At 36.4% G+C, this 24,648-nt stretch overlaps 4 protein-coding genes across 6 annotated transcripts in view; 2 read left to right on the forward strand and 2 right to left on the reverse strand.

Annotated features, from left to right (window-relative positions):
• Positions 1-11,930, reverse strand: part of LOC128669165 (protein kinase C-binding protein NELL1-like) — a 46,530-nt gene extending 34,600 nt beyond the window's left edge. For all 3 annotated transcript variants that reach the window (XM_053743739.2, XM_053743738.2, XM_053743737.1), the window contains exon 1: positions 11,804-11,930. In XM_053743739.2, the coding sequence (XP_053599714.1) occupies positions 11,804-11,867 (64 nt within the window). In that variant the 5' untranslated portion in view covers positions 11,868-11,930. The remainder of the gene's footprint in view (positions 1-11,803) is intronic.
• A 1,638-nt stretch (positions 11,931-13,568) lies between these two features.
• Aasdh (Aminoadipate-semialdehyde dehydrogenase) lies at positions 13,569-20,308 on the forward strand. Its single transcript, XM_053744001.1, has 7 exons — positions 13,569-13,997; positions 14,159-14,982; positions 15,170-16,040; positions 16,628-16,778; positions 17,653-17,814; positions 18,814-19,077; positions 19,825-20,308. The coding sequence occupies exons 1-7, from the start codon at positions 13,768-13,770 to the stop codon at positions 20,209-20,211; spliced, it is 2,889 nt and encodes a 962-aa protein (XP_053599976.1). The 5' UTR covers positions 13,569-13,767; the 3' UTR covers positions 20,212-20,308.
• Positions 20,299-22,206, reverse strand: Gdi (GDP dissociation inhibitor). The gene has a single exon (XM_053744002.1). It carries the CDS (start codon positions 22,079-22,081, stop codon positions 20,750-20,752), a length of 1,332 nt encoding a protein of 443 aa, XP_053599977.1. The 5' UTR covers positions 22,082-22,206; the 3' UTR covers positions 20,299-20,749.
• An 812-nt stretch (positions 22,207-23,018) lies between these two features.
• LOC128669137 (phospholipid-transporting ATPase VD) overlaps positions 23,019-24,648 on the forward strand; it is a 43,826-nt gene continuing 42,196 nt past the window's right edge. Inside the window, exon 1 of the mRNA XM_053743668.1 lies at positions 23,019-24,210. Coding sequence (XP_053599643.1) covers positions 23,399-24,210 — 812 coding nt within the window. The 5' untranslated portion in view covers positions 23,019-23,398. The remainder of the gene's footprint in view (positions 24,211-24,648) is intronic.

A 24,648-nucleotide genomic window follows, 5' to 3' on the forward strand; every position in this document is an offset into this window, starting at 1 on the left:
GCTACGTATTGAAGCGGTGGTGGTGTAATGGTTAAGACGCCCGCCTGTGGATCAAAAGGTCCCAGGTTCGAATGCTACTCGTGCCATATGAGTTTGTATACAAATCTGACTCATATATAGTAGTTTTCATCGACCACCACTTGCTTCCCGTGAAGGAAAATATCGTGAGCAAACCTGCACACTGGTTGATTATTATTAACTTGTGTGTGAAATGGAGAAGGCTGAATGGCAAACCACTCCATTAATAATGCCAAGAAAGTTGTTGTGTGTGTTTCATTCCACGTAATGACCACGACCCTCAGCCATGAGGAATACGACTATGAAGAAGAGTATTGCTACGATGGTGTGGTCACGTTGTGAGAAGGAAGGAGAATAACGTTGTAAGAAGGGTTATGGATTATAAATTGAATGGGAAAAGAAATAGCGCAAGGACGAAGAAGAGGTGGATGATTTGCGTTAGGCAGAATATGGCTAAAAAGGAAGTAACAGATCAGAGAAGTGGAGGAGACTGACATGCTGTACCGACCTCACATAAAGTGGGATAAAGGAAGGCGGATGATTACCCTAAATGGTAATGTAATAAAAAAAATCGATGAAATCGAAACGATCGATGAAATCTATTGAACTGTTCATTGTCACCCTGTCGGCGGATCAAATCGTGAGACAGCACTAATCCTCACGAAATTTATTGTTCGTCAAATAACATGGCTTCAATATGGCTATTGAATAAACAACGCAGGTCGGCAACGTGTCGCGCGACAGCCACAAGGGGAGGCAACCTGTCGCAGTGTGGTGTGTCTGCCAATTCACAACCCTCGATATCTGTGCTCATAAATTTGTTGAATCAATTCTTGGAGCATTTTATTGGGTGGTGTCCAAATGAATCAGGGGGCGAATAAATAAAAACATTAAAGAAAAAAAATAAAATGTTTATATTGTTAGAAACGGAAAGTCAATTTAATTTATTGGTGAAACAAATATCGAAAATCGCAAAAATAATTTTCATGAGTAGGTAATTGATTTTGTGAAAATAAAAAGTAATGAGTTTTCATAAATAAGAACTATGCTTTCATACCTTTTTGAATTATTGGTATTCACACACTCGTACGCGAAACTTGTTTGCTCAATAGTTCTATAGATTACGATGTCATACAATTTCGGGAAGGATCGTCTGCACGGGACAGCTGAACGCGAGGGTTCAAGGACTTGACTTATTTGCATGACAAATGTATTTCTAATCAAAACCAGAAGTTGTGAGTAATGTTACTTGAGATGACGTCGTTACTATAAGGAATTGAATACTCTAGTCTAGTTGAGGAACTGGTTTTTTATTAAAAGTTTATTCGAATATAGAGAAATTCATGAAAAGTAAGTTGTGTTACACTACCACTGCTGGAAAATAAAATGTCAGGTCGACACGTTTGAAATGAAACTATTATAAAATTTTCCCTTTGATAACTAGAACGATGTAACAGACATGCAATCAACTCTGTGACCAACAATAAATAAAGTGTTTGTATCAAAGGTTGTGGCGACGATGCTGTCAGAAACAAAGCTTTGTGTCAAAGATGTCCGAGATCAGTGTCCGACCACTGCAGATTTATCTGAACCTGCTAAAGGAAAGTGGATCTTATCGCACCAGGAGATAAGGCCGCGGTTGCAGTCGACTGCATCGAGCGCAATGCAGTGCTCCCACTGACTGTAGTTTGACCTCATTTCATGGCCAAGATCTAAGCCTTTAATAAAAATATTATGTTTGCAGCTGATTTTTATCCTCTTCAATAAAAGGAAGAGGATATATCCGAACTTTATTAACTTATAGTCGTGCATTTCTCACAGTTTCTATACTCTCTAACGGCCATTTAGAAGATAGGCGGACTCGTATAAACTTTTTACTGGGTTGCTAGTTGTAGAATATTTTTTTTCATTACATTAATAGAAGTTCAACCAATTAACAGAAGTAATTGACACAATTAAATAATAGAACTTAAAAGAACATACTTCAAAGCTACGAAAATTAAAATCATCAATTACTTTTACCTATATTGGGCTAATAAATGAATTTTGGACAGGTGTGGTGACTGGCTCGAGCGTGGGACCGGACCCCGCTAGTGGGTTGCCCGGCGACCACGCGACTCCGGCCCAAAGTTATTGATCACCCGACTAAACTAAGTACGACCATGCCTAATGTACAGTTGCCAGCACACCAACCACGTGCGTGTGGTCTGAGGGCCCACTTCTTGAAATTCTATGAAATTATGCTTGGCATTTAGTGAACATTCCAAAAGAAATGTGAAAGTGGGAATTAGATTTTGTGAAAGCCAAATAAGCGAGTTACGATGTTTTACGAAAGGCCTCATAGTCCTCATAGTGTCGTCTGAGGGTCCACCTGAATCTCAAAAACTATACATGCTACAGATAAAGTTTTTACCCCAAAATCTAAGGTTAGGCATAACAAAATTTGTGAAAACAACATATTATCGTAAAACACTGTCCTATATTATACCTATCTAAATTCATTGCAAATTCGCCACAAGTATCTATGGAGCAGCTTGACAATACATACTATATTTTCATTGACCTCATCCCACTTGTACAAGCTTTTTCATATACACACATATCATTCATCATTAGTACTTAAGCCGTCAAATCTTCAGACATTGGCTATTCTTCTTTTTTGTTACTGAAATTATAGTTACGTTTCACCTAATTATCTCCAAGCTCGTCCTCGTCTACAAGCTTCTCCGCCACATTGAAATTAGTTTAGTTCTATCAATAGCACTTACTAAGTTATAGGATAATTAAATTTTTTAATTCATCCTTCGATTCTTCTACAATTTAGTCGTTGGTCACTAAACTAAGTATATGGCCAAAAGACTGGTGTCTCTAGAAACTTTGTTATTTACATCTTATGCTATTAATGAAGTCATAGCAATATATATATATATATATATATATTTAGAATTAGATTTCAGTTCTAACCTATGGTTCTAACAAACACATAACTTTATTTTCCTTATAACATTCGCAACTTTCGAGAAATGTAAGTGCATGTACATAACTAAGTACAAAGTCTGGGTAAACTAATAAATTATGAACAGCCTGACGCCATAATTAGGTCACCTCTACACGCCCCGTGTTGTTGAAGAGTCTCTTAAAGATTCATGTGAACAGCATGGAAATACAGAGAACAGCTGTTAAGGACAGTTGACAATGGTAACTAAAATAGTTGCCTGGATTTTTATTTATTTAATATTCGGACCGGTAAATAAGAAGCTTTTTAATACATTATGTATTAATTTATGAGTAAAAGTGGATTTATTAATAAAGTTAGTTTTGTTATATTCTGAGAGAGCAATGTAACAAAATCAAACCCTGTTTTATGTCAAAAAGTATACTAGAATATGTACGAATACAGTGGATCTAGTGGACGCATGCTTTTCAATTCCAAGACTTAGGATTTTTTTCTCATAATATAAATCTTTGACTAGGTAATGAGCGGAAAACCGATTACGTCAACGCTATATTGACGTAGCTGTAGCGTTACATTATTTATGTTTCATTCAATGAATGTAATCGTAAACGGACAAATAGAATATGTCACCTGTAAATAATTCTCCTGCAGATAAACGCAAATCGAATGGGGAACAAAGTGGATTTTGATGGAAATGCAATGGAACCGCGCCATGTATAATGTATGAGCAGAATAACCCAACAAATCAGTGTCAATGCCAGGGTATCGTAGTGCCTACCAGTACGTGCGCGGATCTTGTAATTTTCTTCAATAACGCAAACCAGTCGGGCCTGAAACTTTCATCTATTTCGTGACACAGATACAAAGTTTATATCTACGATTACACGAGGGGGGAGTTGTAAGATTAACGTGTATGTATCTGTATGTCTGTCCGTGGCATAGGTAGTAGCAGCCAAATGACTGGACCTCTTTTGATCTAGTTCTTTTTAGTTGACAGACAATTTAATCGAGTATGTTTTAGCAATGATTGGAAAATATGCATTAAGCCGTTTGGAAACTATCAGCAGATGAGAAGATAACAGCAAATTCAGAGTCAGATTTCATAAATACCCAATTTATTTTTATTATTTAGTTACACCTATAGTGCAAATGGTGGGCCGTGTCGTTTTCGCCTAGTCCAGACAGAAAAGCTGTTAACGACTAACAAGCAAAAATCTATCGTAGCAAGCTACGATGTGGCAGTGTAGCAAGTTACGAAATAACAAGACTACATAGAAGTATAATACAGTAATTACAGTACATCAATGTATGTTTTGCCCTAACAATTTCGTTGATTGATTGCCGTGAACGCTTGCGTGACGGGCATGAAATAAAAATGTCAATAACAAAACTTATAACGTAGAAAATACCATAAAACTTCCGTATTTTCTAAACTGGGTTACATCGCTATTAATAAATGCTGAGTTTTATATACGTACCTACATTATTAGGAGCAATTAGGAGTTCCAAGGATACCCAAACTTTATTCAAGTTGGGAAGTTTGTTTGGCATCCAGAAGTTTTGGATTTTGCTGAGAGGTATCGTTAATCATGTAATCACCACAGACTTATATATTAACCTCAAGTTAATTACTAACATCTAGAAGCTTTTGCCAAAGTTTTTGTATTGTACTCGTATGAATAATGCGATTGATGATCTTCTTTTTACAAAATAAAATATTTCAATTATTTTTTTTTAAATTTTTCTTAGACATAACTTTTAAAATTATAAAACATAATTACAATAATTGTGATTCATAACTGAATAGTTATATTTTTTTACGAAATGTTACATGACATATCGTGCAGAATCCATCATCAAATGGAATAAGTTATTTTTCTGATTAAACGAATACGTTTAATTAGAATTTCTTTGTTGAAAATTCAATTCTTTTGCTTGAGTTTAATCAGGAAAACAACAACATTTATTTTTACAGCAACATCCATTTCAATCGTAATCGCGTACAAAAATAGATGAAGAAAAGAAGGTAAGGAAATGACACATGATGAAAATAACTCCAGACATTTTCAAAAAACACCCCTATCATAACAACCTGACTCACTCAACACACAAATATCAGTTATTTGCAGGGAAACAACATCTAATTCAAATGCGTATCGTAAAAGGAGGGTAGTTTGTGCAACGTAAAGCCTTCCTAAATTTATAGTGCACTAAAATTGTTCTCCCATAGACCAAAAAAGCCTTTTGTTATCAAAGGGTAAGTATGTTTATTATTTATTGCATTCCATATCATATTTTAACCGACTTAACAAATAGAGGAGGTTTTTAATTCGTCGATGCGATGTTATGTACGATTTTGTCACAGGATTTTGTATACGTATGCCATTGGGGGAAAGCTTTATCGCAGATTATATAATGACGGTGATGTACACATTACTAGAACTACGTATCTAAACTGCATATATGAATATTTGTTCTGTGCAATTTAAGACGTGTAACAAAAAGTTAAAATAAAAGTTTTAATAAAACATGGAATTGTAAATCATTTAATTAAACATTAAAAAGCTGTAACACGGATAGCAATCATAAAATAAGGCTTTACGAGTATCGAGGAGATCGTTACACTGAATTTTATTATTTCCTCGTATAAAAAAGAAAAACAACAAAGTGGTTGTTATCACATAGTATTTCAAAATTAAAAATATTTAAACTTTTTTATTAATATGACAAGTCGTCTAAAGCTAGTCTTTAGATAAACCCTACGTAATGTTATAAATAGAATAGAAAAGTTATAAATAGAATTTATTATGACTCTTACTAGACTTTGATATTTCTCTTTACTAGATCTAGAAATAGAGAAATATTAAAAAAAAAAACAAAAATAGTTTATAGACAATTCTTTAATTGTCTATAAACTATTTTTGTTTTTTTTTTCGAATGAGATATAAAAACGAAGAATAGAGAAATAAGAGAAAGAGTAAGTGCTTTCATCTCCATTTGGTTGTCTATGACAATCCTACACACAACCTTAAAAAAAATTTTTTTTTTCATCATTACACTCTTATAATTTAGATATTACATATTTCCAAAATAAACCCTTCAAGCTATGTAACTCTAATTGCCGTTACCGTCTCAACCACATGATGAATGATTAAACAGCAATTTATTTGCCGGTTAAGTTGAAATACAGCCGGGGTAAAGCAAAATGGTCGCGGGCACCCCGCCCGCCCTACGTCGCTAGGGCGGGCGGCACGCGATCTCTCTTTTTTTTGATAAAGCATGGGACGATGAACTTCTCGGGTTTTACTTTCTACAGCTGACATTTTCGTAGCGAATTACATTACTTTTGTGTTATCTTGTTATGCAAGTCGTGTCATGTTCATGTCGTTCTTGTTTTGGAGTTCATTAGCTTTTTGTATTTGTAAAGAGAAATATAAGTAAATATTTTTTAAAATTTTTGTTGGTTAGTTATTTCAAATGAAATGTGATTTTTAACCTAACTTTCAAAATCGTTTGGATAACGACGAAATATGCGAAATCGGTGACAAAAATTTGTCAAATTGAATATTTAATAAGCACATTTAACGAATTCCCAGTAATACGTCGAATAACTGCCTTAGGCAAGGTTTATGGCCTTCAGTAATAAACATTCCAGCGAGGTATAATTTCATAAGCCGTCTGCGATAATTAGCGTATAAATTATTACATATTGTACCGGTTCAAAATAATAGTTTTCACCTATCACAGTTTATTACAGTTCAAAAGTGACCGATGAACTTTAAGATTACATTTTTCCACTATAACTACTAAAATACTTCAGCTTATATAACGTTGAAGGATTTGATTGTACTAATCTCTGAAAATATTATTAGAGTTAAACAAAAATTGTGTACTAATGAGAAAGGTACTAGGTTCCCAGAAATTCCAAGAGGTTGAAATCGAAGACCATAGACACAATATTATTAAAAACGCCAAAGAATCCGTGCAAATGTAGCGAATTAATAGAACATATTAAAATCCATATTAGCCTCATTACACCGTTGCTGTGAATATGAATGGGCAATTGATAAAAACCATCATTTTCATGTGCTTGTCGAAATTAAAGGAAATTTGTGTAGGTATAATGTTTATATGCACAAAAAGTGATAAGTGTCAACATACATTAATAGTACAAAACAATGCCCTAAACAAAACTTGTCTTTTTCTCTAGATGCATAACTGTTCCCTAGAGAAAACAATCAATAGTAATACGTTTGCATGTTTGCATTGAACGAAATGACTCCTTCGTCTTCGAAAATATACTTTCGAGACTTTATGGCTGCAATAAAAAATACGACGCCTCATATTTACGGCGGCCGATCAATATCTACCTATCGATTATGCGTATATGTGCATTTTGTAAACGGAGGGCTTCTAATAGAGCCTTTATTTAGTTTAATACGTAGATAGGTTTGTTCTAATTTGCAACGTATATGTATTTCTAGCTACGTATGCTCCTAACACGTTAGGTTTCGAGTTTGTTTTTATATAAAAAGACAAAATGTAAAGAAATTCTGAGGATAAACTCATTTTATCATCCGATTATCAAGTATTTTTCGATTGTTTAACAAAACCTAAGAGTGCTTTGGACCCGCCGCCAGTTGGACGTTATATTTTCCCCGAGCTGAAGACAGACATCTTTTAAAGAAATGAACGGCAAGACGTATACGAGTAACATATGTTAAGCAACTTCCGCTGTGGGAGAAGTCGGTGCATCTTCACAGAGACAGGTCAACAGTTCGATACTCGATATTTATTCTGTGCCGGGATCGCCGTTCCCACGCTCATTTTCCTGGAAAATGTTTGACTGGAAACAATATCGTCTTCTGCATAAAGCATACTTATTTACTACATAAAGCATACTTAGTACTAAGTAAATAGTAGTAATATTTTTTCAAGTATAACAACAATGTATATATAGTGTGTCTGTGGGCCCCGACTTCAACCTCTTGAGTTTTCTGGGAACCTATTACCTTTTTTATAAATATAGCTTACACAATTTTTCTAATATTTTCAGAGATTAGTGCAATAAAATTCTTCACAATTATATGTAGAAGTATTTTATTAGTTATAGTGGAAAAATGTAATCTTGCAGTTCATCGGTCACCTTCCAACTTTAATAAATATAACTTTGATATTGTATGTATAGGCACGTACTGTTAACTTTTATACATAGGATATATGTTCATGGATGAAATTTGTTAGGTACCTAATACGAATAGAGTGGCGCCTATAGGATTAAACATATTGCAAACAAAGTAATTACAATAGGCAGGTATACCTACTTTTACCAACCAGTTTACTACAATAAAGAATGACTGTAACATGGTCAACACTGATATTCTAAGACGTTCTAACAGATAGTCATTAATACACTAAATACTTAGTTACAACAATTTTCCTATCTTATCAGGCCAATCTATTTGTAAAGGGTAATCCGACGATAACGGAATTATACCGCGGCTCCGGTGCTCGAAGGTGAATGCTAACATCTTTTTACGTTTCATTGTAATATTCCTCAATATTACAAATAATCCCTCCTGATCACAAAGTCTAAGTGATAAAACCTCAAACAAAGCGAAATTTATGAGGTTTTCGGTTAGAAACACACCCAAAAATGATGGGTCTCAAGGATGATATGCGTGCCAATGGTTTGATAATTTAAAGATGCCGAAAATTATGCGGAAACGTGGAAATGTCAGTAGGAAAGCGAACCAAGATGCGCGACACAATATGGCTGCTGAAGCAACCGGGAAAGCGCTCATAATATGTACCTATATGTAACTATTTGATTGCAGTTTCCGTCTCAGATTAAGCTGGCTGCAGACTAAGCGAGATTAATATGATAATTTTGATGTAGAAATACATCAAAATTATCATTAGTAGTATTTAATAGTATTAGTATTTAGTGTATTAATGACTATCACATATTTATTATTCTGAGTATACAAGGAAATACGATAGCCGTATTTTGTTTTATAGATTCCATTACTTGCCATTTTACCCAACACGTCCTTACAATTCATACTATTTAAACAATAAAACATTAAGTTAAAAGACAATTTACTTTCTCCTTGGAGATATAAATTCAGCGAAGTAGACAATATTCAGATGAGGCAGCCAATGAAATATAAAAATTGGAGCGGCGGCGCGGACGGAGCCGCGATAAAAATTCAACGGACTCCATTCCATTCTAGCGGCTTATGTAAGGGTGGAGTAGAAACAATTTCTTTTTACAGAAATTTAGAAAGACTTATTTTTTGTTCATAAAAAAAATTGAAACGTTAACATTCTGAATTGTCAGTCGACGGCAATAATAGGTTTACATATTTTTATACAACACCGGCCGCCTAGAAACTAAAAAGGAATAAGTGAAAATGTGCGCAAATATTTTTCGTTGTTGACAATTGATTTCTAATAATAAACAAGTTTTATAAGCGAAATTATGTTAAAGTGAGTCTATGCACGATAAAATGTAAGATTTAACTGATAACATCAACATCATACAACATATTGATATAGACGCTAGTCTTTACTAGATAACTAGATTAAAACTGATCCTAGGTTTGTATGATGTAATTGTTGCTACATACTTATATCATAATTCAGACGAGTTTGGGCTAAATTTAGAAGCAGCGAATGAAGGCTAAGATAAAGAAACGTTAACAAGACAAAGTTAAAAACTTGCAGCTAAATTACATACTTGTTATTTCAGCCGATTATGTCTATCAATAAATCAATAAAATAGTTATCTAGAAAATGGTAGCTATACGATATAAAATTTATATTGCAAATGATATTGGAGCGCCAAAATAAAAGGGGGTTTGTGAGGAAACTTGCACTCAACTATTAATCAGCCTGTGTGAAATCGAGAAGGTAATAACAAACAAATGAGAGAAGAGTCACGGAGAACATATCTGGGAGAAATGTCAACACGCAGAGAATATTTTTTAATCTACATTTTCCGGTGTACACAGAGGAATATAAGTGATTACTGAAATATTGTAATGTAATGTTGAATCGAGAGCACTTCCCGCCGCAGCGCGGTTCGCTTGTACAGAGGAAATGACAGCCTTCCTCCTCGATGCTCCACTTTGATAAATTTGCAGCCATTCCGCGAACCAGAAGGGTTGGTGGAACTGGGTTAAAACATGGACGAAAAATAGCTTTTGAGAAATGTACAAACGCCATAGATTTTAATAGTCTAGCGTAGTTTCTTGACTACCTGTGTTTAATTTATGTTATACTAACTGCGCCTCGGGGCTTCGCTCTCATGGGAATTACGAGATAAAAAGCACCCTATGTAGTATTTTAGGTTATATTTTACCCGTGTACAAAATTTCATAATATTCCGTCCAGTAGATTTTGTGTGAAAGAGTAAGAAACATACATACACACATACGACCACACGTATTTTCGTATTTATCATAGGTATTAATAGAATTATGAAATGCGCAACAAAATCATCAAAAAATAATAATGGTTCTCATAACGTAAATGGGCTTTGTAAATCAATTTGGAAAAAAAATAGCACTTTATCATATAAATAAGTAAATTCAAATCTTATTGTTTAGAATTTAATTTCACATTTTTATGATTATTATTATTGAAATATTTAAAAAAATCTCATAGTACTTAATAGTTAACAAATTCTCGTAAACGGTACGTGATATTATAATATCTCTACGTACAACTGACTCTACATAAACGGTGAGCAAATATTATTGGAGCTTGTATAAACTACGGTGTGTCAATTGTTGTAGAATTGTACAGATATTTATAATATGTAGAGTTATGAATATGATCAAAAGATACTAGGCTTTCCTTTCATTTCAAATGTTTTATATATTTAATTAGTAGTATAATATTAGTGGCAAATACTTACGCGTTGAAGTCTTTTGATAGCAATTTCTGACCTCAGAATATTTTAACGACAATTTCTCAACTTAATTATGAATGAGTTAAATTTTAACTTGATCTCATTTTTTTATTGAGTTAAATATTGGATTAATTTGTTTTTTAAAGTCTGCAATATTTATATGTGGCATTACTCGCAAATATTTTTTGGGAGCTGGGAACGAAAACCTAGTTGATAACACACCTTCGAGTTCACAATATTCGTACCTACGCCTTTCAATTTTAAATATTCGGTTGCTAAATAAAACATTCAAAAGGGGATCTGTCTGGGATGAGATAGTGATTGAATGCGATGTGTGTTTAGCAATTATCGTGAGATTACGTTCGTCCTTCGCTCGCCGGCAGGTGTTGCGGTGCACGCTGCAGCGACACTTCCTCGAGCACAGTGGCGTGATTGTCATTACCGGTCAATATTTACGCAGATGTGTCACTTTTAGCCCGCGTTAATCGCATTACGTAATGTCGGTTTGTTTGACTGCCGGGCAAGGACAGTGCCGGCCCACCCCGGCACTGCATGCGGCACACACGTCACGCTACTTACCCCTACGTGCTATTACTATTACCTGTCTTACCCCTACTGCACATGTATTATTCGAAAAGTTAAATTATTTACTTCACAAATCAAAGAACTTGAAAAGAAAATTGCAAACATTACATAATTAAACCGTCAACTACCTTAATAAAAACTAGAACCAAGGGGAGCATTTAAATAAAAAAAAAACACACGCAAACAGCGAGACTTCTTGAAAAAGCTGCGAAAATCGCGCCCGTAGACCGGGGAAATCGTGTAGTCGGCGAAAACGACGGCTCGGAACAGCTGATCGCGGGTGCGATTGTCCGGGGGATGTGAGTGAAACATGGAGTGGTACTCACCGGCTGCGGTCGTCAGCCACCACCAGCAGACGCAGGCGGCCACGAGCGCCCGAGCGCCGGCCATGTCAGCGGAAGCGCATCACACGCGCGCTCGTGCCGGCCGCCCCGGCGGACTGATCGATGCCCGCTCGCTCTCGACGCACCCTCACCCCCTCACCCTCTCCGCGCCCCTCCATTTTCCGACTTTCCTCGAAGAGCGCGCGCGCTGCCCTGTTTTCCGGCAGATCGCTGACCGCCCTAATTGATTGAGCCTGTTCATTTGCCGAACATATTTTAGGTCAGGACAACCGCATCGGCCTGCTTCTGAATCTTGAAGATGACAATGGTCTTCATTTTAGAAAGAAATATATAATGCTGTAGATTTTTAACTTTGCTTTAGTGAGAGTGTTTTTAAAACTTATCATGAATTTAAATTACTAGGTATCTCCGTACATTTAAATATTTGTAGAGAAAGTGTTAAAGAGTAATTTTATTAGTTAAAGTCCCACAAATATGTTATTGAAAATCAGTTTTACCTCCAATACCTATTAAGCAAATATACCTAGTTAGTTAAAGTCGCGAAGACCTCTAGAATTTGAATGAGCTCGTAGCATTGTGTAGCAAATCGTAGCACTTTTCTGCGATATATTTCAAAGTGAGTGAATTCGTTTTTTGTTGGAGAATATGTGGAGGATGGAGACCTGAAAAAATACTTGGATAAAATAAAGTTCTTTGCCAACTACTTTATAATGGCACAGTTGGCACTTTATTCCAATAGAGCTAAATAAATGGCGAAAGTTTTTTTTTTATGTACTCAATGATGGACAGCGCCCCGAGGCGTCGCTCCCAGGGAAACTTTGAGATAAAATGTTCTAGTCTTCTTCAATTTCCAGGGTATGTGTTTCCCAAGGTGGTACTAGAGGTATGTACAAAATTTCATTTTGATCATATACCTATTCAACATCTAAAGATATTGCGTAAAAGAGTGAGAATCACAGATGGTTGAACACGATCCAGCTATCCATACTTTCTCACAAGCTTTAACGTTTATAATAGATAAGTATAGCTAGGGTGTATGTACTTATGCGGTATCTGAATAGTGTTCATTTCTCTTTGTAAAATTTTCAATCTGTTTCCAGCTAAGTACGAGTAGGTAAAGTGTTTAATGGATAAAAATGTAAATACTGTTTTAAAACACCCAAGTGAGAGCTACAGGAATAATTCACGTATTGATGCTTATTATGGTGTTTTTAATCCATGTTTAGGAGATATAGACTTACCTGTCTGAGGCCTTTAATTTGTGAAGATGAGATAAATATAATCATTAAATAAATAAAATACGTATATATTACGTAAATACGTTTCGTATGTATTGTTCCAAGGTTACGTCACAGTTTGTAGTAATAAATTATAGATAAAAGAAATATATAATAAATAATATGTAATTTATCTTCTTCGTCGATGGACGACCGGCTAAATGATCTAAGGCGACCGGGGAGTATTATATATATGGTATACCCCAATGTAATGTTTTTAAATCTGTGGGTACAACCAAAAAAAAATATTTAAAATGTAAGAATTGTTTTTTGTTAATGGTATGTATGAAAATCCCGCAGACACGGTACTATAGAAGTTGAGAATAACAACGTGGCCGATGTGTTTATTGATTGTACCGCAATGGTACTTACCGCGGGCGGGCGGGGCTGTTTTTGCAAAATATATTTTAGTGAATGTTGCCAAAACTTGAACGTATCCATTTGACTTGTTGTCGTTGACGTTGACAATTCGATTTTCAGACAATGACAATTCTGGCAAGATTCTGGCAAACAAATGTTTTTCAAAATAAAATAAAACTGTAAACAACAGAAATAGCTAAATAAAACAACGATTTGAGAACAGGTTACTATGCCTTTTGCCGTTCGTTGCAGAATTAAACTTATTTAATAATTAGGAAAATTCTTCATGAAATAACTTGTTATAAAAACATGAAAGTGAAGCACGGTTACTACGATGTTTTTGTACGGACTTGTGCCAGATCTCCGTCGAACATCGCCGTGAGACATTACCAAAATGGTGTCTACAAGACCTACTCATACTCGGAACTGTACGGCGTGTGCGAGTACATGTCGCAAATCTTGCAGCAGCTGCACTGCAACAGGGGCATCATCGGCTTGGTGTCGGAGAGAAATGTCATCATTCCCTGCATTATTGCCGCGTAAGTCTTTGACTGTCTTGTTTGTAATATGTTGACCAAGTCCAGCTCTCTTTTAACACAATAATCACCTTAAATTATGTATTTTTAAACAGGACTTCTATTTTTTAAGAAATAATTTATAGAATATACAAACAGCTAATATTTAGTTTATCTTATTCCAGGGCCCACAAATGCTCCACCACATTCATGTTCCTAGACCCAACACAAGATTTAGAAAACTTCACCAAAGAAATCAAATTTAGAATGGTTATAACAGTTAGTGATAAAGACACTGAAATTTCACTATCACTCTTTAGTAAAGAGCCTGTGAAAACTGTAGATGTGTTCAATTTAAACATAAACTTTTATAGCTTTGATCAAAATTCAAATGTTCATTTACCTGAATACTCCTTCATTACCATGACTTCTGGAAGTACTGGACAACCAAAACACATCCAGGTGCCAATACAATGCATTCAACCAAATGTGGATGACTTGACAAAATTATTCAGGATCACTTCACAAGATATAATATATTTCTCGACTCCACTCACCTTTGATCCATCTATGATAGAAATCCTGCTAGCCTGTATAAATGGAGCTTCATTACTCATTGCACCAGAAAAAGCTGACATATTGTTTCCCAGCAATCCTCGAAACTCCATTACTTTTTGGCAAGTGACACCTTCAAGGTTTTTCCAATTTTCTAATGCTGATATAAAGAACAAAATATTGGGTCCAAATTCAACACTAAGAATTTTAGCTTTGGGTGGAGAACCTTTAAATGGTGTCAAAAGGTTGATAGAACTGAAGCATTGGGAGAATAAAACTCAAATATTTACATTGTATGGAGTATCAGAAATGTCCTGTTGGGCATGCGTGGCTCATTTGAATCTCAACCGAATCTTAACAGACAGGGAGGTGCCTCTTGGGGACTGCCTCTCAGAGACACAGATCATAGTAGAACCTGACAAAAATGATAAAAATACTGGGAAAATATTATTAGGTAAGAAAACAACATACCTATCTGTAAATCATGCATGTATGGTTTTGTATCCAGTTACAGGTTTATTGTTTTTTAATTAGGTATAACATAATAACTCACTTTGATGTGTTTAGTTTTACTTCATAATTGAGATAGCACTATAAGTGGGACAAAATCAAAAATAATATTTTTTTTGTATATATTTCAGTTAGCAAATCCAGAAAGTGTATTATTTTGAACTCTTCCCATGGAAATGAAGAAAACTCATTAAGATTTATTGACACTGGAGATATGGCCGAAGTTAAAAATGGCACAATCTACTATAGAGGGCGCAGAGATGATGTTGTTAAACGATTTGGCCATAAAATTAACTTGCAGTTTATTGAAGCAACTATTATGCAATGTCCAAGAATAAAAACATGCTCATGTGTTTGGCTTCCCAAACCGAGGCTTCTAGTTGTCTACTTTTCCTCAGAAACAATGTCCAGTCAGGAAGTGTCAGATTTCTTAAAGTGCAAACTTGATGATAAACATTGGCCTGACAAAATAATAAGGGTCACTAATATGCCAACTAATCCCCATGGTAAAATATCCAAATTAATAATATCTAAGTTGTATGAGAGTATGGTAAAGGTGCCACAGACTTCACACTCTTTGAGAGCAAGCTTCTTGCAAGAAGTGCAAAGTGTATTGAGTTCAAATGTAGTTTATGAAGATATAAAAAGTAAGGATTTCTTCGCGATCGGCGGCACATCTTTCTTGGCCGTCGCAATGTGCAACAAACTGTCTCAAACATGCCCAAAGTTCGGCAAATTAATTCTTCCATATTTGATGTCGCAAAGGCTGAGTATTGAAGAAATAATGCAGATAGCGGAAAAGGAAATCTGTGTGATCGATCGAAAGGTAAAGAAACGAACTAAGCGTTCCAGATCTGACATGACTAGCCAAATAACTTTGACCTCGTCATTAAAGAAGGCTTATATGGAAGACGTAGCAGACCCTATGGAATTTATTGTGCAATGGACCTATGACACAGGGAAATGTGTTGATGCTTCACCAGTATTATATCAAACAGCACGGTAAGTTTTTTTTTTCAGTAAAACCGATGATTCAAACTCCCATTCTAATTCTCTAAAGAACTTTGTCTTGTCTTTTTCTCAAAAGAACTTTCATCAAATGTAACAGTCACTTAGAGCAGGAAGAATTAGACGCGTTTGAGACTTATGACGTGAATGATCTCTTACTTTTTAAGGTCAAAATGCCAGCCTGCAGTGGGTACAGTCCAATCCAGACAAAATTGTCGATTTATTATCTTTATTGAATAAGGTATATTATTCAACAAAAAAAAATCCGAGCATCCGAGTTTTATTACCCGTGATGCCCTGATGACGCATTTATTTCGCTTTTGTTTTGATAGAGGGGTAGGCCTAGCCCCCCACTCCAGCAGTAGGTACTTATAATGAGCCCAGGTCAATATCACTCAAGATGAATTTCCTTTATTGTATAGAATACTTGTCCGCTACATGCAAGCGTTTTATACAAGTTCGAGTTCAGGTGGAGCGGGAAGATTTTCGTCTATAACTAATAGAGAGAAAATTAATCTTGAGTGACATTGGTATATTCTCCCAGTAAATATTAGAGCGGGGGCGGGGCGGTGTCGTTGCAGCAACCTGTACGTGGTGGTGGGCAGCCACTCGGGCAAGATCGTGGTAGTGGACGCGATGTCGGGCTCGGCACGCGGCGTGCTGGGCGTGCGCGCGCGCGTGGAGGCGCGCGCGCTCTGCTTCCAGAGCGACCACAAGCACGCGCGCGCTGTGGTCGGTACTCATCGGAATACTGCTTCATTTCACACTAGCGGCCCGTCCCTGCTTCGCACGTGTAAAAACATAATAAAATATACCTTCCTCAGGAATCACATTATTTATTGGTGAAAATCGCATGAAAATCCATGCATCAGTTTTTGAGTTTATCGCGAACATACAGACGGACGCGGCAGTGGACTTTGTTTTATAATATGTAAGGATATTCACACGACATTTCACATGCTCAATATGCTCATAATGGTACACGAATATGAAAACACTAGCGGCCCGACCCGGCTTCGCTCTCGGGGAAAACCGTGATAAATTATACACCTCAACCTTTCTTAAAAATCACACTATATGTGCTTTGCTCATCACAGCAGCAAAGATTTTCAAAAACTACAGGACGAATTTTGTGAACATATATTTTGTAGGGTTTTCATCAATTGATAATGAGATTTAAAAAGGTTTAAATTATACATAATTTAGTGTGGTTTTACCCGAGCGATGCCGCTACGGACCGTTAGTCCTGACTAATATTATAAATGCGAAAGTAAGTTCGTCTGTGTATGATCTCTTCACGCTCTATCTACTCAATCAATTGAAATTTTGTTGTACATACATGTAGTTTGAAGTATGAGGAACCATATGATGTCCGTCATAGTACGTTCCTTTTCAATGGTTTCATTGCGAAAAAAATTACTGTTCCCGTGGGAAATTAACGCACAATGATAATTACACAGCATGAAGCCGCAACCACCGCTGAACGGGGTCGTAGGAACCCATCGGTCAACAAATACTAGCATAATAAAAAAAACAAATCTTCCATCTTTCATAATATAATATTTAGTATAGATATTTACGTGCATGATTTAATTTGAATTTGAAGGTAGGAGCACACGACGGCACCATCGTCTGCTTCAGTCTGGAAGACTGCAAGGAGGTGTGGAAGACCTGCATCGGCTCTATGGTCAAAAGCAGGCCGGTCATTTGTCACGAAGTTGTCTATGTGGCCGCTTATGACGGCAAGATACACTGTTTTGATAAAATGGTAAGCTAGTTAAGTAATTATTTATTTAACTTTATTATATTTAAGGGGCGGACCTAAAGTCTTGAGTTGAAGGCAAGTATAGAAGCACTGGTGAGAAAAATATATATGTTCTAACTGCATATCTTCCATGGATCGGTAAACTCGAGGATATCAACCGTCTCGTCGACGTGATACGAAAACTTCGCAAAATAGCTAATCTGACTTTTTTTTTCTATATTGATTAATATACAAATTTGTTCATGTTTTGAAAAATAAATTTTCAAAAAAACACATGGGTAGCCTGAAATCTTTCCAGAACTTCGTTTACCAACTTCAAGCTTCAGTTGATGTTAAAATAAGCTTGTTGGGGTTACATACATCCATATCTCTGTCAACTGTCAGGGTGAAAGACATAGATATGTATAAAAGCTTATTTTATTTGATGAAATGCATGTAGAAACCTTGAGACTCTGATGTAAAAAATTTCTAAACTGCCCGCTGACGTAATTTATTCAAACATGCTTCTTTCTTATCGAACAATAGGGTTATTCAAGATTAAAACCTTATCGCCCATCGAAAGTAACTTCAAAAAAATCAGTACCGATACAGAATTCGTGGACCTTCTTTCCTTTAATTTTATCCTTACTTATTACATTTAGAGGCAGAATTAAAGCCTAGAGTTTTTTTTATCTGTCAATTCACAAAGAAGTATAGAAGCAGTCCTACACTGGTGGGAAAAACTATAAGTTTTAACTGCATATATTCTAATGGTTAATTGCAACATCAGGATTGATTTTAAACAGTTTTTTAATATGGAGTTAATACCCTAAAAAGATAGCAGGAACTAATTGGATAGAGATAGCTAAGGACAGAAAGGTTTGCCTTTACCCTATAGAGGGGTTTCTATAAATCTTGGTTTACGATGTTCAAAAAGTTGTATAGTGAACAAAAATGTAAATGTTTTATGCAAAATAAGGAAGCTTTATTATTATAATACCCTATTGTAACTTGTGAGTGCAGTCGGGCAAAGCCAAAGCGGAGATAACGATCGTGGACCAAGCGATATCAGCGGACTTGGTGCTCGCGAAGAACGAGTTCATTCTGGTGGGGTCGCTGTCGGGGATCTGCGCATGCGTGCACGCGCGCACCAACGCCGTCACGTGGCGCGGCGCACTGTCCTCGCCCGTGTTCGCGAGCCCCGTGCTCTACGACAAGGACAAGTACGTCGTCTTCGCCGAAGTCAACGGCGAGATACACTGCCGGACCGTGGAGAAGGGGATTAAGGTAGTCTTTCTCTCTCTCGCATTTCACGCCCGTGTTCGTATTAGGTATAGAGCTGTGACGCCCTAAAGCTCAGGGTTCGCTTGAATGTGTACCTAGGTACCAGTAAATTTTAAAGATTTGGTTATGATTTTTTAGAACCAGCCGCCTGCCTGACGGTAATCCTCTTTCGGAATGCTATTGTTGCCTATCAACATCTTAAGATGACTTTTTATATCACGAACTTTTGATTTACTTCACTGTCCAAACCACCAGTCCATGTACCTAGTTGATGTATTACTCCATTTATGAGTCATTTTGTTCTTTGCTTGTCGAAGGCATTTGACGAGAACAGGCGTTATCTTTTTGAAAATGAACTTCCTACTTAAGTGGGTTTAATTATGGCCGCCATCTGATCAACCCTAGATGTGCAGGTTTCTCTATGATATGAACTCAAATAACTACATACCTACCTTTTTATCTTGAATAGAAAATATATAGAAATAAACATATACAACTTTTTTCTTCTTCATAAAGATCATATCCTCTGTTATCATATATTTATCGATATTCTTAATAGTTCATTGATATAATATTTTTTTTAAGTAGTACATTAATTAGTCATAAACCATTTATATGTTTTGTAATAAATAATAAAAAAGACTTGTTATGTTTATTATGATGTGGTGGTGTTATTATAATAATATTTCGTAATGATTGTTGCTCTTATTTATTGGTAACTAAAACTAGGTATCCTCTTTTAATTTTCAGATATGGAAATACCAAGGTGCCAAAGGAAACGTATTCTCGTCACTTTACATCAGGGAAGTAGACAAGCTGAAATGGCAAATGATATTTGGCTGCCACGACTGCCATGTGTACAGTATCCTGATAAAAAACTTCCAGCCAGCTTTGTCTTGGAGGACGGAGCTGCCGTCGCCTGTGTACGCGACGCCTTGCGGCTTGAACCATAAGTTGGTTCTAGCGGCCGCCACCAACGGGAAGATATGCGCCTTAGACTGCGACAGTGGCGCCGTCGCCGCCGAACGCCTTCTACCCAATGAAATCTTTTCATCTCCTGCTGTTTACGGCGACTATGTATTTATTGGCTGCCGAGATGATAACTTGTATTCTTTGAAATATGTTGTGAACTTTTAAATTGTACATATAATGTACTGTGATATCTTAATTAAGATTATCTGTGATTGAGAACACTATTTAACAAACAAGTGAAATAAAACAATGTTTATTATTATATTGTAACTTTATTCATGATCTTACACAAAACATACACATGTAGTGAGCATTCAATTAAATTTGACATTTATTACAAATATGATATGGTTACAGGATCTAATAATGTACCAAATGGAATGCATGTCTTTTTCCATACAAAAGAACCTAGCTCTTGTGCAGATCATCTCATAGCGCAGTATACTTAAAAATAATAAAAGCATAATTTCCTTTAAATAATAATCTTAACTTTTTTGACATACATATTTTTTGGTAATACAAAAGAAATATTAAAACTCCGAGGAGCATTTGCACATATACAATTACATCTACTGCCAATACATCTAAGCTCTTATAAATCTTTACCCAGAATCCCTAAAACATTATTAATTCCAGAACAGTAAGTTTGTAATATTTAAAATTAACAAGCAATGTACATATATAATAATGAGGGGCATCATGTTCACTGTTCTTCTTCTCCCAACTCCACCTTCACCTTGGAGAAGTCAAAATCTTCATTTGTTCCACGCTTATAAATTTTTAGGACATCTAGGCATGTAGTCTCGAAATGAGTTGTAGCATCATAAGATTCAGATATGAAGATCTGGCTCTGACTTCCATCATCAATCGGTTCATAGTAATCAGTTACGGAGACAAACTTCTGCCTTAAAGAACCCAACAAATCGAGGCCTGGTTTGATCTCTGTCTCAGGGTCATTAGTTTCAACAGTGGTGGAAACCATGGCTATGAACCAGCCCTTAGCAGCCACTTGGTGTGTGTAGGACACCACTGACACATAAATGTCAGAATTCCTGCCTACCTGCTTCTGAGGTATGATGATCTGTGTTGAAAGGGCATCCTTTGTGTTGGAAATAGGATGATCTAGTAAGCAAATGCATCTAATCACTTTACCCTTCTTACGTACACGGTCAGGGACATAGCTGGGGTCACAGTACACCTGTTTGCACTTTGCTATCTCATTACCAGAGCGTACGCCAACAACTTTCCCTGTCTCATCCACTACTATATCATCAATCGGCTTGTCCAACATGTAGGTGCCACCATATATAGCAGAAAGTCGAGCGAAGCCTTGCGGGAGCTCACCAAGCCCATACATAGGATACAAGTATGGAGACTTGCCATAACGAGCCAGAGAGTCAGAGTACAGCTTGATGCGCCGGATGGTTTGGATAGCTGGTTGCTGCAGGTAGCTGTCATCCAGGTAAAGAGCTAAAGCATGTCCAGTGAAATCTTGAGTGTTTCTATCCAGACCAAACTTTTCATACAGCGATTGCATATTCGCGGTACTTGGGTCGAAGTCTTTCCAGGTTTTAGCATCCTCTTCTTGGAAGTCTTGGACATAAATTAGGAAATTACGGAACCGCCGCTTCTCAAACATGCCCATAAGGTCGGAAGCCAGAGCTTCTTTCTGGTCCACGGGGACTTTTGAGATCCTACCACCTTTATAGACATAGCTGCCCTCCACAGATTTAAATTCAAGATAACGGGTAACGCCCGTATGGATAAGCAATTTCACAAGAAGGCCATTTGCCATCAAAAACTTTGGTATTAAATCCACGTTCCAGTCACGGCCTCGACCGTAAGATTCATCGGGCGCCGGTGCATTGAACTTTGCGAACAATTCTTCTAACGGGGTAATTGACGCAGATTCTCCTCCGTAGTACTTATTACGATCAATGTGCAGTACCTTCTTTCCAGAGACGGAGAGCATTCCACTTAGAATGCATTCCTTGAGGCCAGTGCCCAACACAATCGCATCGTATTCTTCATCCATGATGAATTAAACAAAGAAGTACAATTATTTTTATCACGAAATATGACTGAACCGGGAGTTAAACGTCAAAATGCCCAAGGAAAAATGTCCGCCATCGATAACGATGACGTCGACCAAAATTTACCAACCTAACGAAAGTTTGACAACTATTCCTGGTATTGCTATTGCTTAATATAAACTATTTATTATTTATGTTTTTAAAAAATATAAGTAATGATATATACATAATTACCTACTTATGTAATGTTAACACGTAATGTATCAAAAAATATGATAACATTTAGAAGAATTTAACCTGAAAATAGAGAAAGAAATATTTCTAACATGTTGTAACACTAGAATTATTTTTTCTCTATTTTCACTTAACGGTTGGTACACCTCACATACGAAATCGTCTAGTGTTGTACCGTGAGTTAATAAATAGTCGATTTAGTAATTAAATCCTATTCGGCTAAATAACTTCCTCTAAAGTAAAAAAAAACTCTTAAAGAATCATGTCGTTGTTCATCTCAGGAACGCAAATTAGCTATAATTTAATATATTTTTTTCAGTATTATGTTTTAAAACATAACTATATTGTTGTAGAGAAAAATAATGATATTATAATTTTATTTACAGGAGTAAATGAGTAGGAACTCAATAACCACTTAAATTGATTGTGCTGATTTTATAGTAAAACATTGTAAGACTATAATTTTAATAATACTTGTGTTACAAATAAGCAATACTTGCTTGTAATACAATTTTCGTTTCTCTTCAGCAAATTACTGTTACATTTGTGAATAAGCAGAAAAATGTTACTCAAAAATACCTATTTTAGTCGTTTTAGTTTAACTTCTTCATTCACTACAACTCGACTAAATATTCATTCAAATCAACATGTAGAGGAGAGGGGGACAAAACTGCATGCATGTATGCATGTTGTCATGTTGTCAGTGTCAAACTGTTTCGTCGTCGGTCCAGTCAACAATTCAACATTGCTTGTTTTTAAGTTTTGTGCAGTAGTTTAATTCTTCGCGACATTCTTAAATGAATCTCCCTGCTGCAGCGGTCAAATATGATTGATTTGGTTTAAAATCTGTGTTTAATATGTACAATCACTCAGTTCTAGACCAGTTTATTACCTATCTTTGTGTGAATAACAGCAGAATGGATTGCACTGATGTGTGAACCAGTGAACAGATGACTTACATCCATATGTTTCAATTCTCCAGGCATGTTTTCTCCGAGTTTATCAATATAAACGGTGTTACGACTTGGTCGAGGGTGATTTTAATGCAAGGAAGAAAATTAGAAAAAATATTCAGATGAATAAAAATGTCAACAGAAGGAAGTGGCGAGACCCCCTCCGTAGTGCCAAGTTTGCCCGGGGCTCCGGAGCAGACGTACTTATTTCCAAAGACAAAGGGACACTCAAGATCGGTCAGTCATGGGGGGACACCGATGCTGGCTGGGAATCCGGCGGCGGTGCGCCCTCTCAAGTCTGCTTTGCGAGGGCACCAGCGCGCGCTGTCGCACGGCCAAATCGTGGAAGGCGCGCGTTCGGCCTCAGGTCAAGGACACAGCCGCACCGGTAGTCGCACTGACTTCATTCTCCCGCCCGGACACCGTGATCCAGCACCTGCCAGCACCCAACCTCGCATGAGCTCGGTGCGGGCACATCATTCTCGTCAAGCCTCCCGTTCTGACTCCATTTATACAATACGGCGGAACTCTTCAGTGGGAGTGTGGCATCGCACATTGACCTGGTTTCTAAGGCGGCAACCCACCTCTGTTGATAACCGATTGCTCATTGTGACTCCCAACCATTTAGTGCCTGAAAAAACTCCTCCAAAGGAACATCCAAATGGACAACGATGTGACAACAAAATTAGGACTACAAAATACACATTTCTGTCATTTTTACCAAAGAACTTGTTCGAGCAGTTTCACCGGATTGCCAATGTGTACTTCATTTTCATAGTGTTATTAAACTGGGTGCCTCAAATCAGTGCATTTGGCAAGGAAATTTCCATGATGCCAGTGTTGTTTGTGCTCACGGTCACCGCCATCAAGGATCTGTTTGAGGACCGCAGAAGGCATCTCTCTGACAAGAGGATCAACAACTCCTTCTGTAGAGTATATAAAAAGTGAGTATTTTTTTATTATGTTACCATAAATAAATCTAATAACTTGATCCATTCAAAACACTTAGATAAATTTGAGTAAGACTAAAATAAATTGAGTTATACCAATATACATAATATACTCTGACAGAGTTGAAAGCAATTTTTATTTTATAACACACTTAACACCTAAGTAAGCTGATGTGTGTGTCTTTTGAAGTATGAAGATTTTATCTAATCTGTTCTTAAAACTGTGGAACTGTCTGATTATTTTTTTCATTATTTCTATTAACTTTTTGAAATTGACTTACTTAAAATCACATTTTATTTAATCAACATATGAATTTGCAGGGACATGAACAATGACAATTTAAATAATGCCTATGTTCATATATAACTTTGTTGGCATCATCAGCCTATAGCATTCCACTGCTGGATGTAGGTACTGTGTTAGTTATACTA

This window comes from Plodia interpunctella, chromosome 4 (assembly GCF_027563975.2).
Source record: "Plodia interpunctella isolate USDA-ARS_2022_Savannah chromosome 4, ilPloInte3.2, whole genome shotgun sequence".
In the NCBI taxonomy this organism is placed as follows: domain Eukaryota; kingdom Metazoa; phylum Arthropoda; class Insecta; order Lepidoptera; family Pyralidae; genus Plodia; species Plodia interpunctella.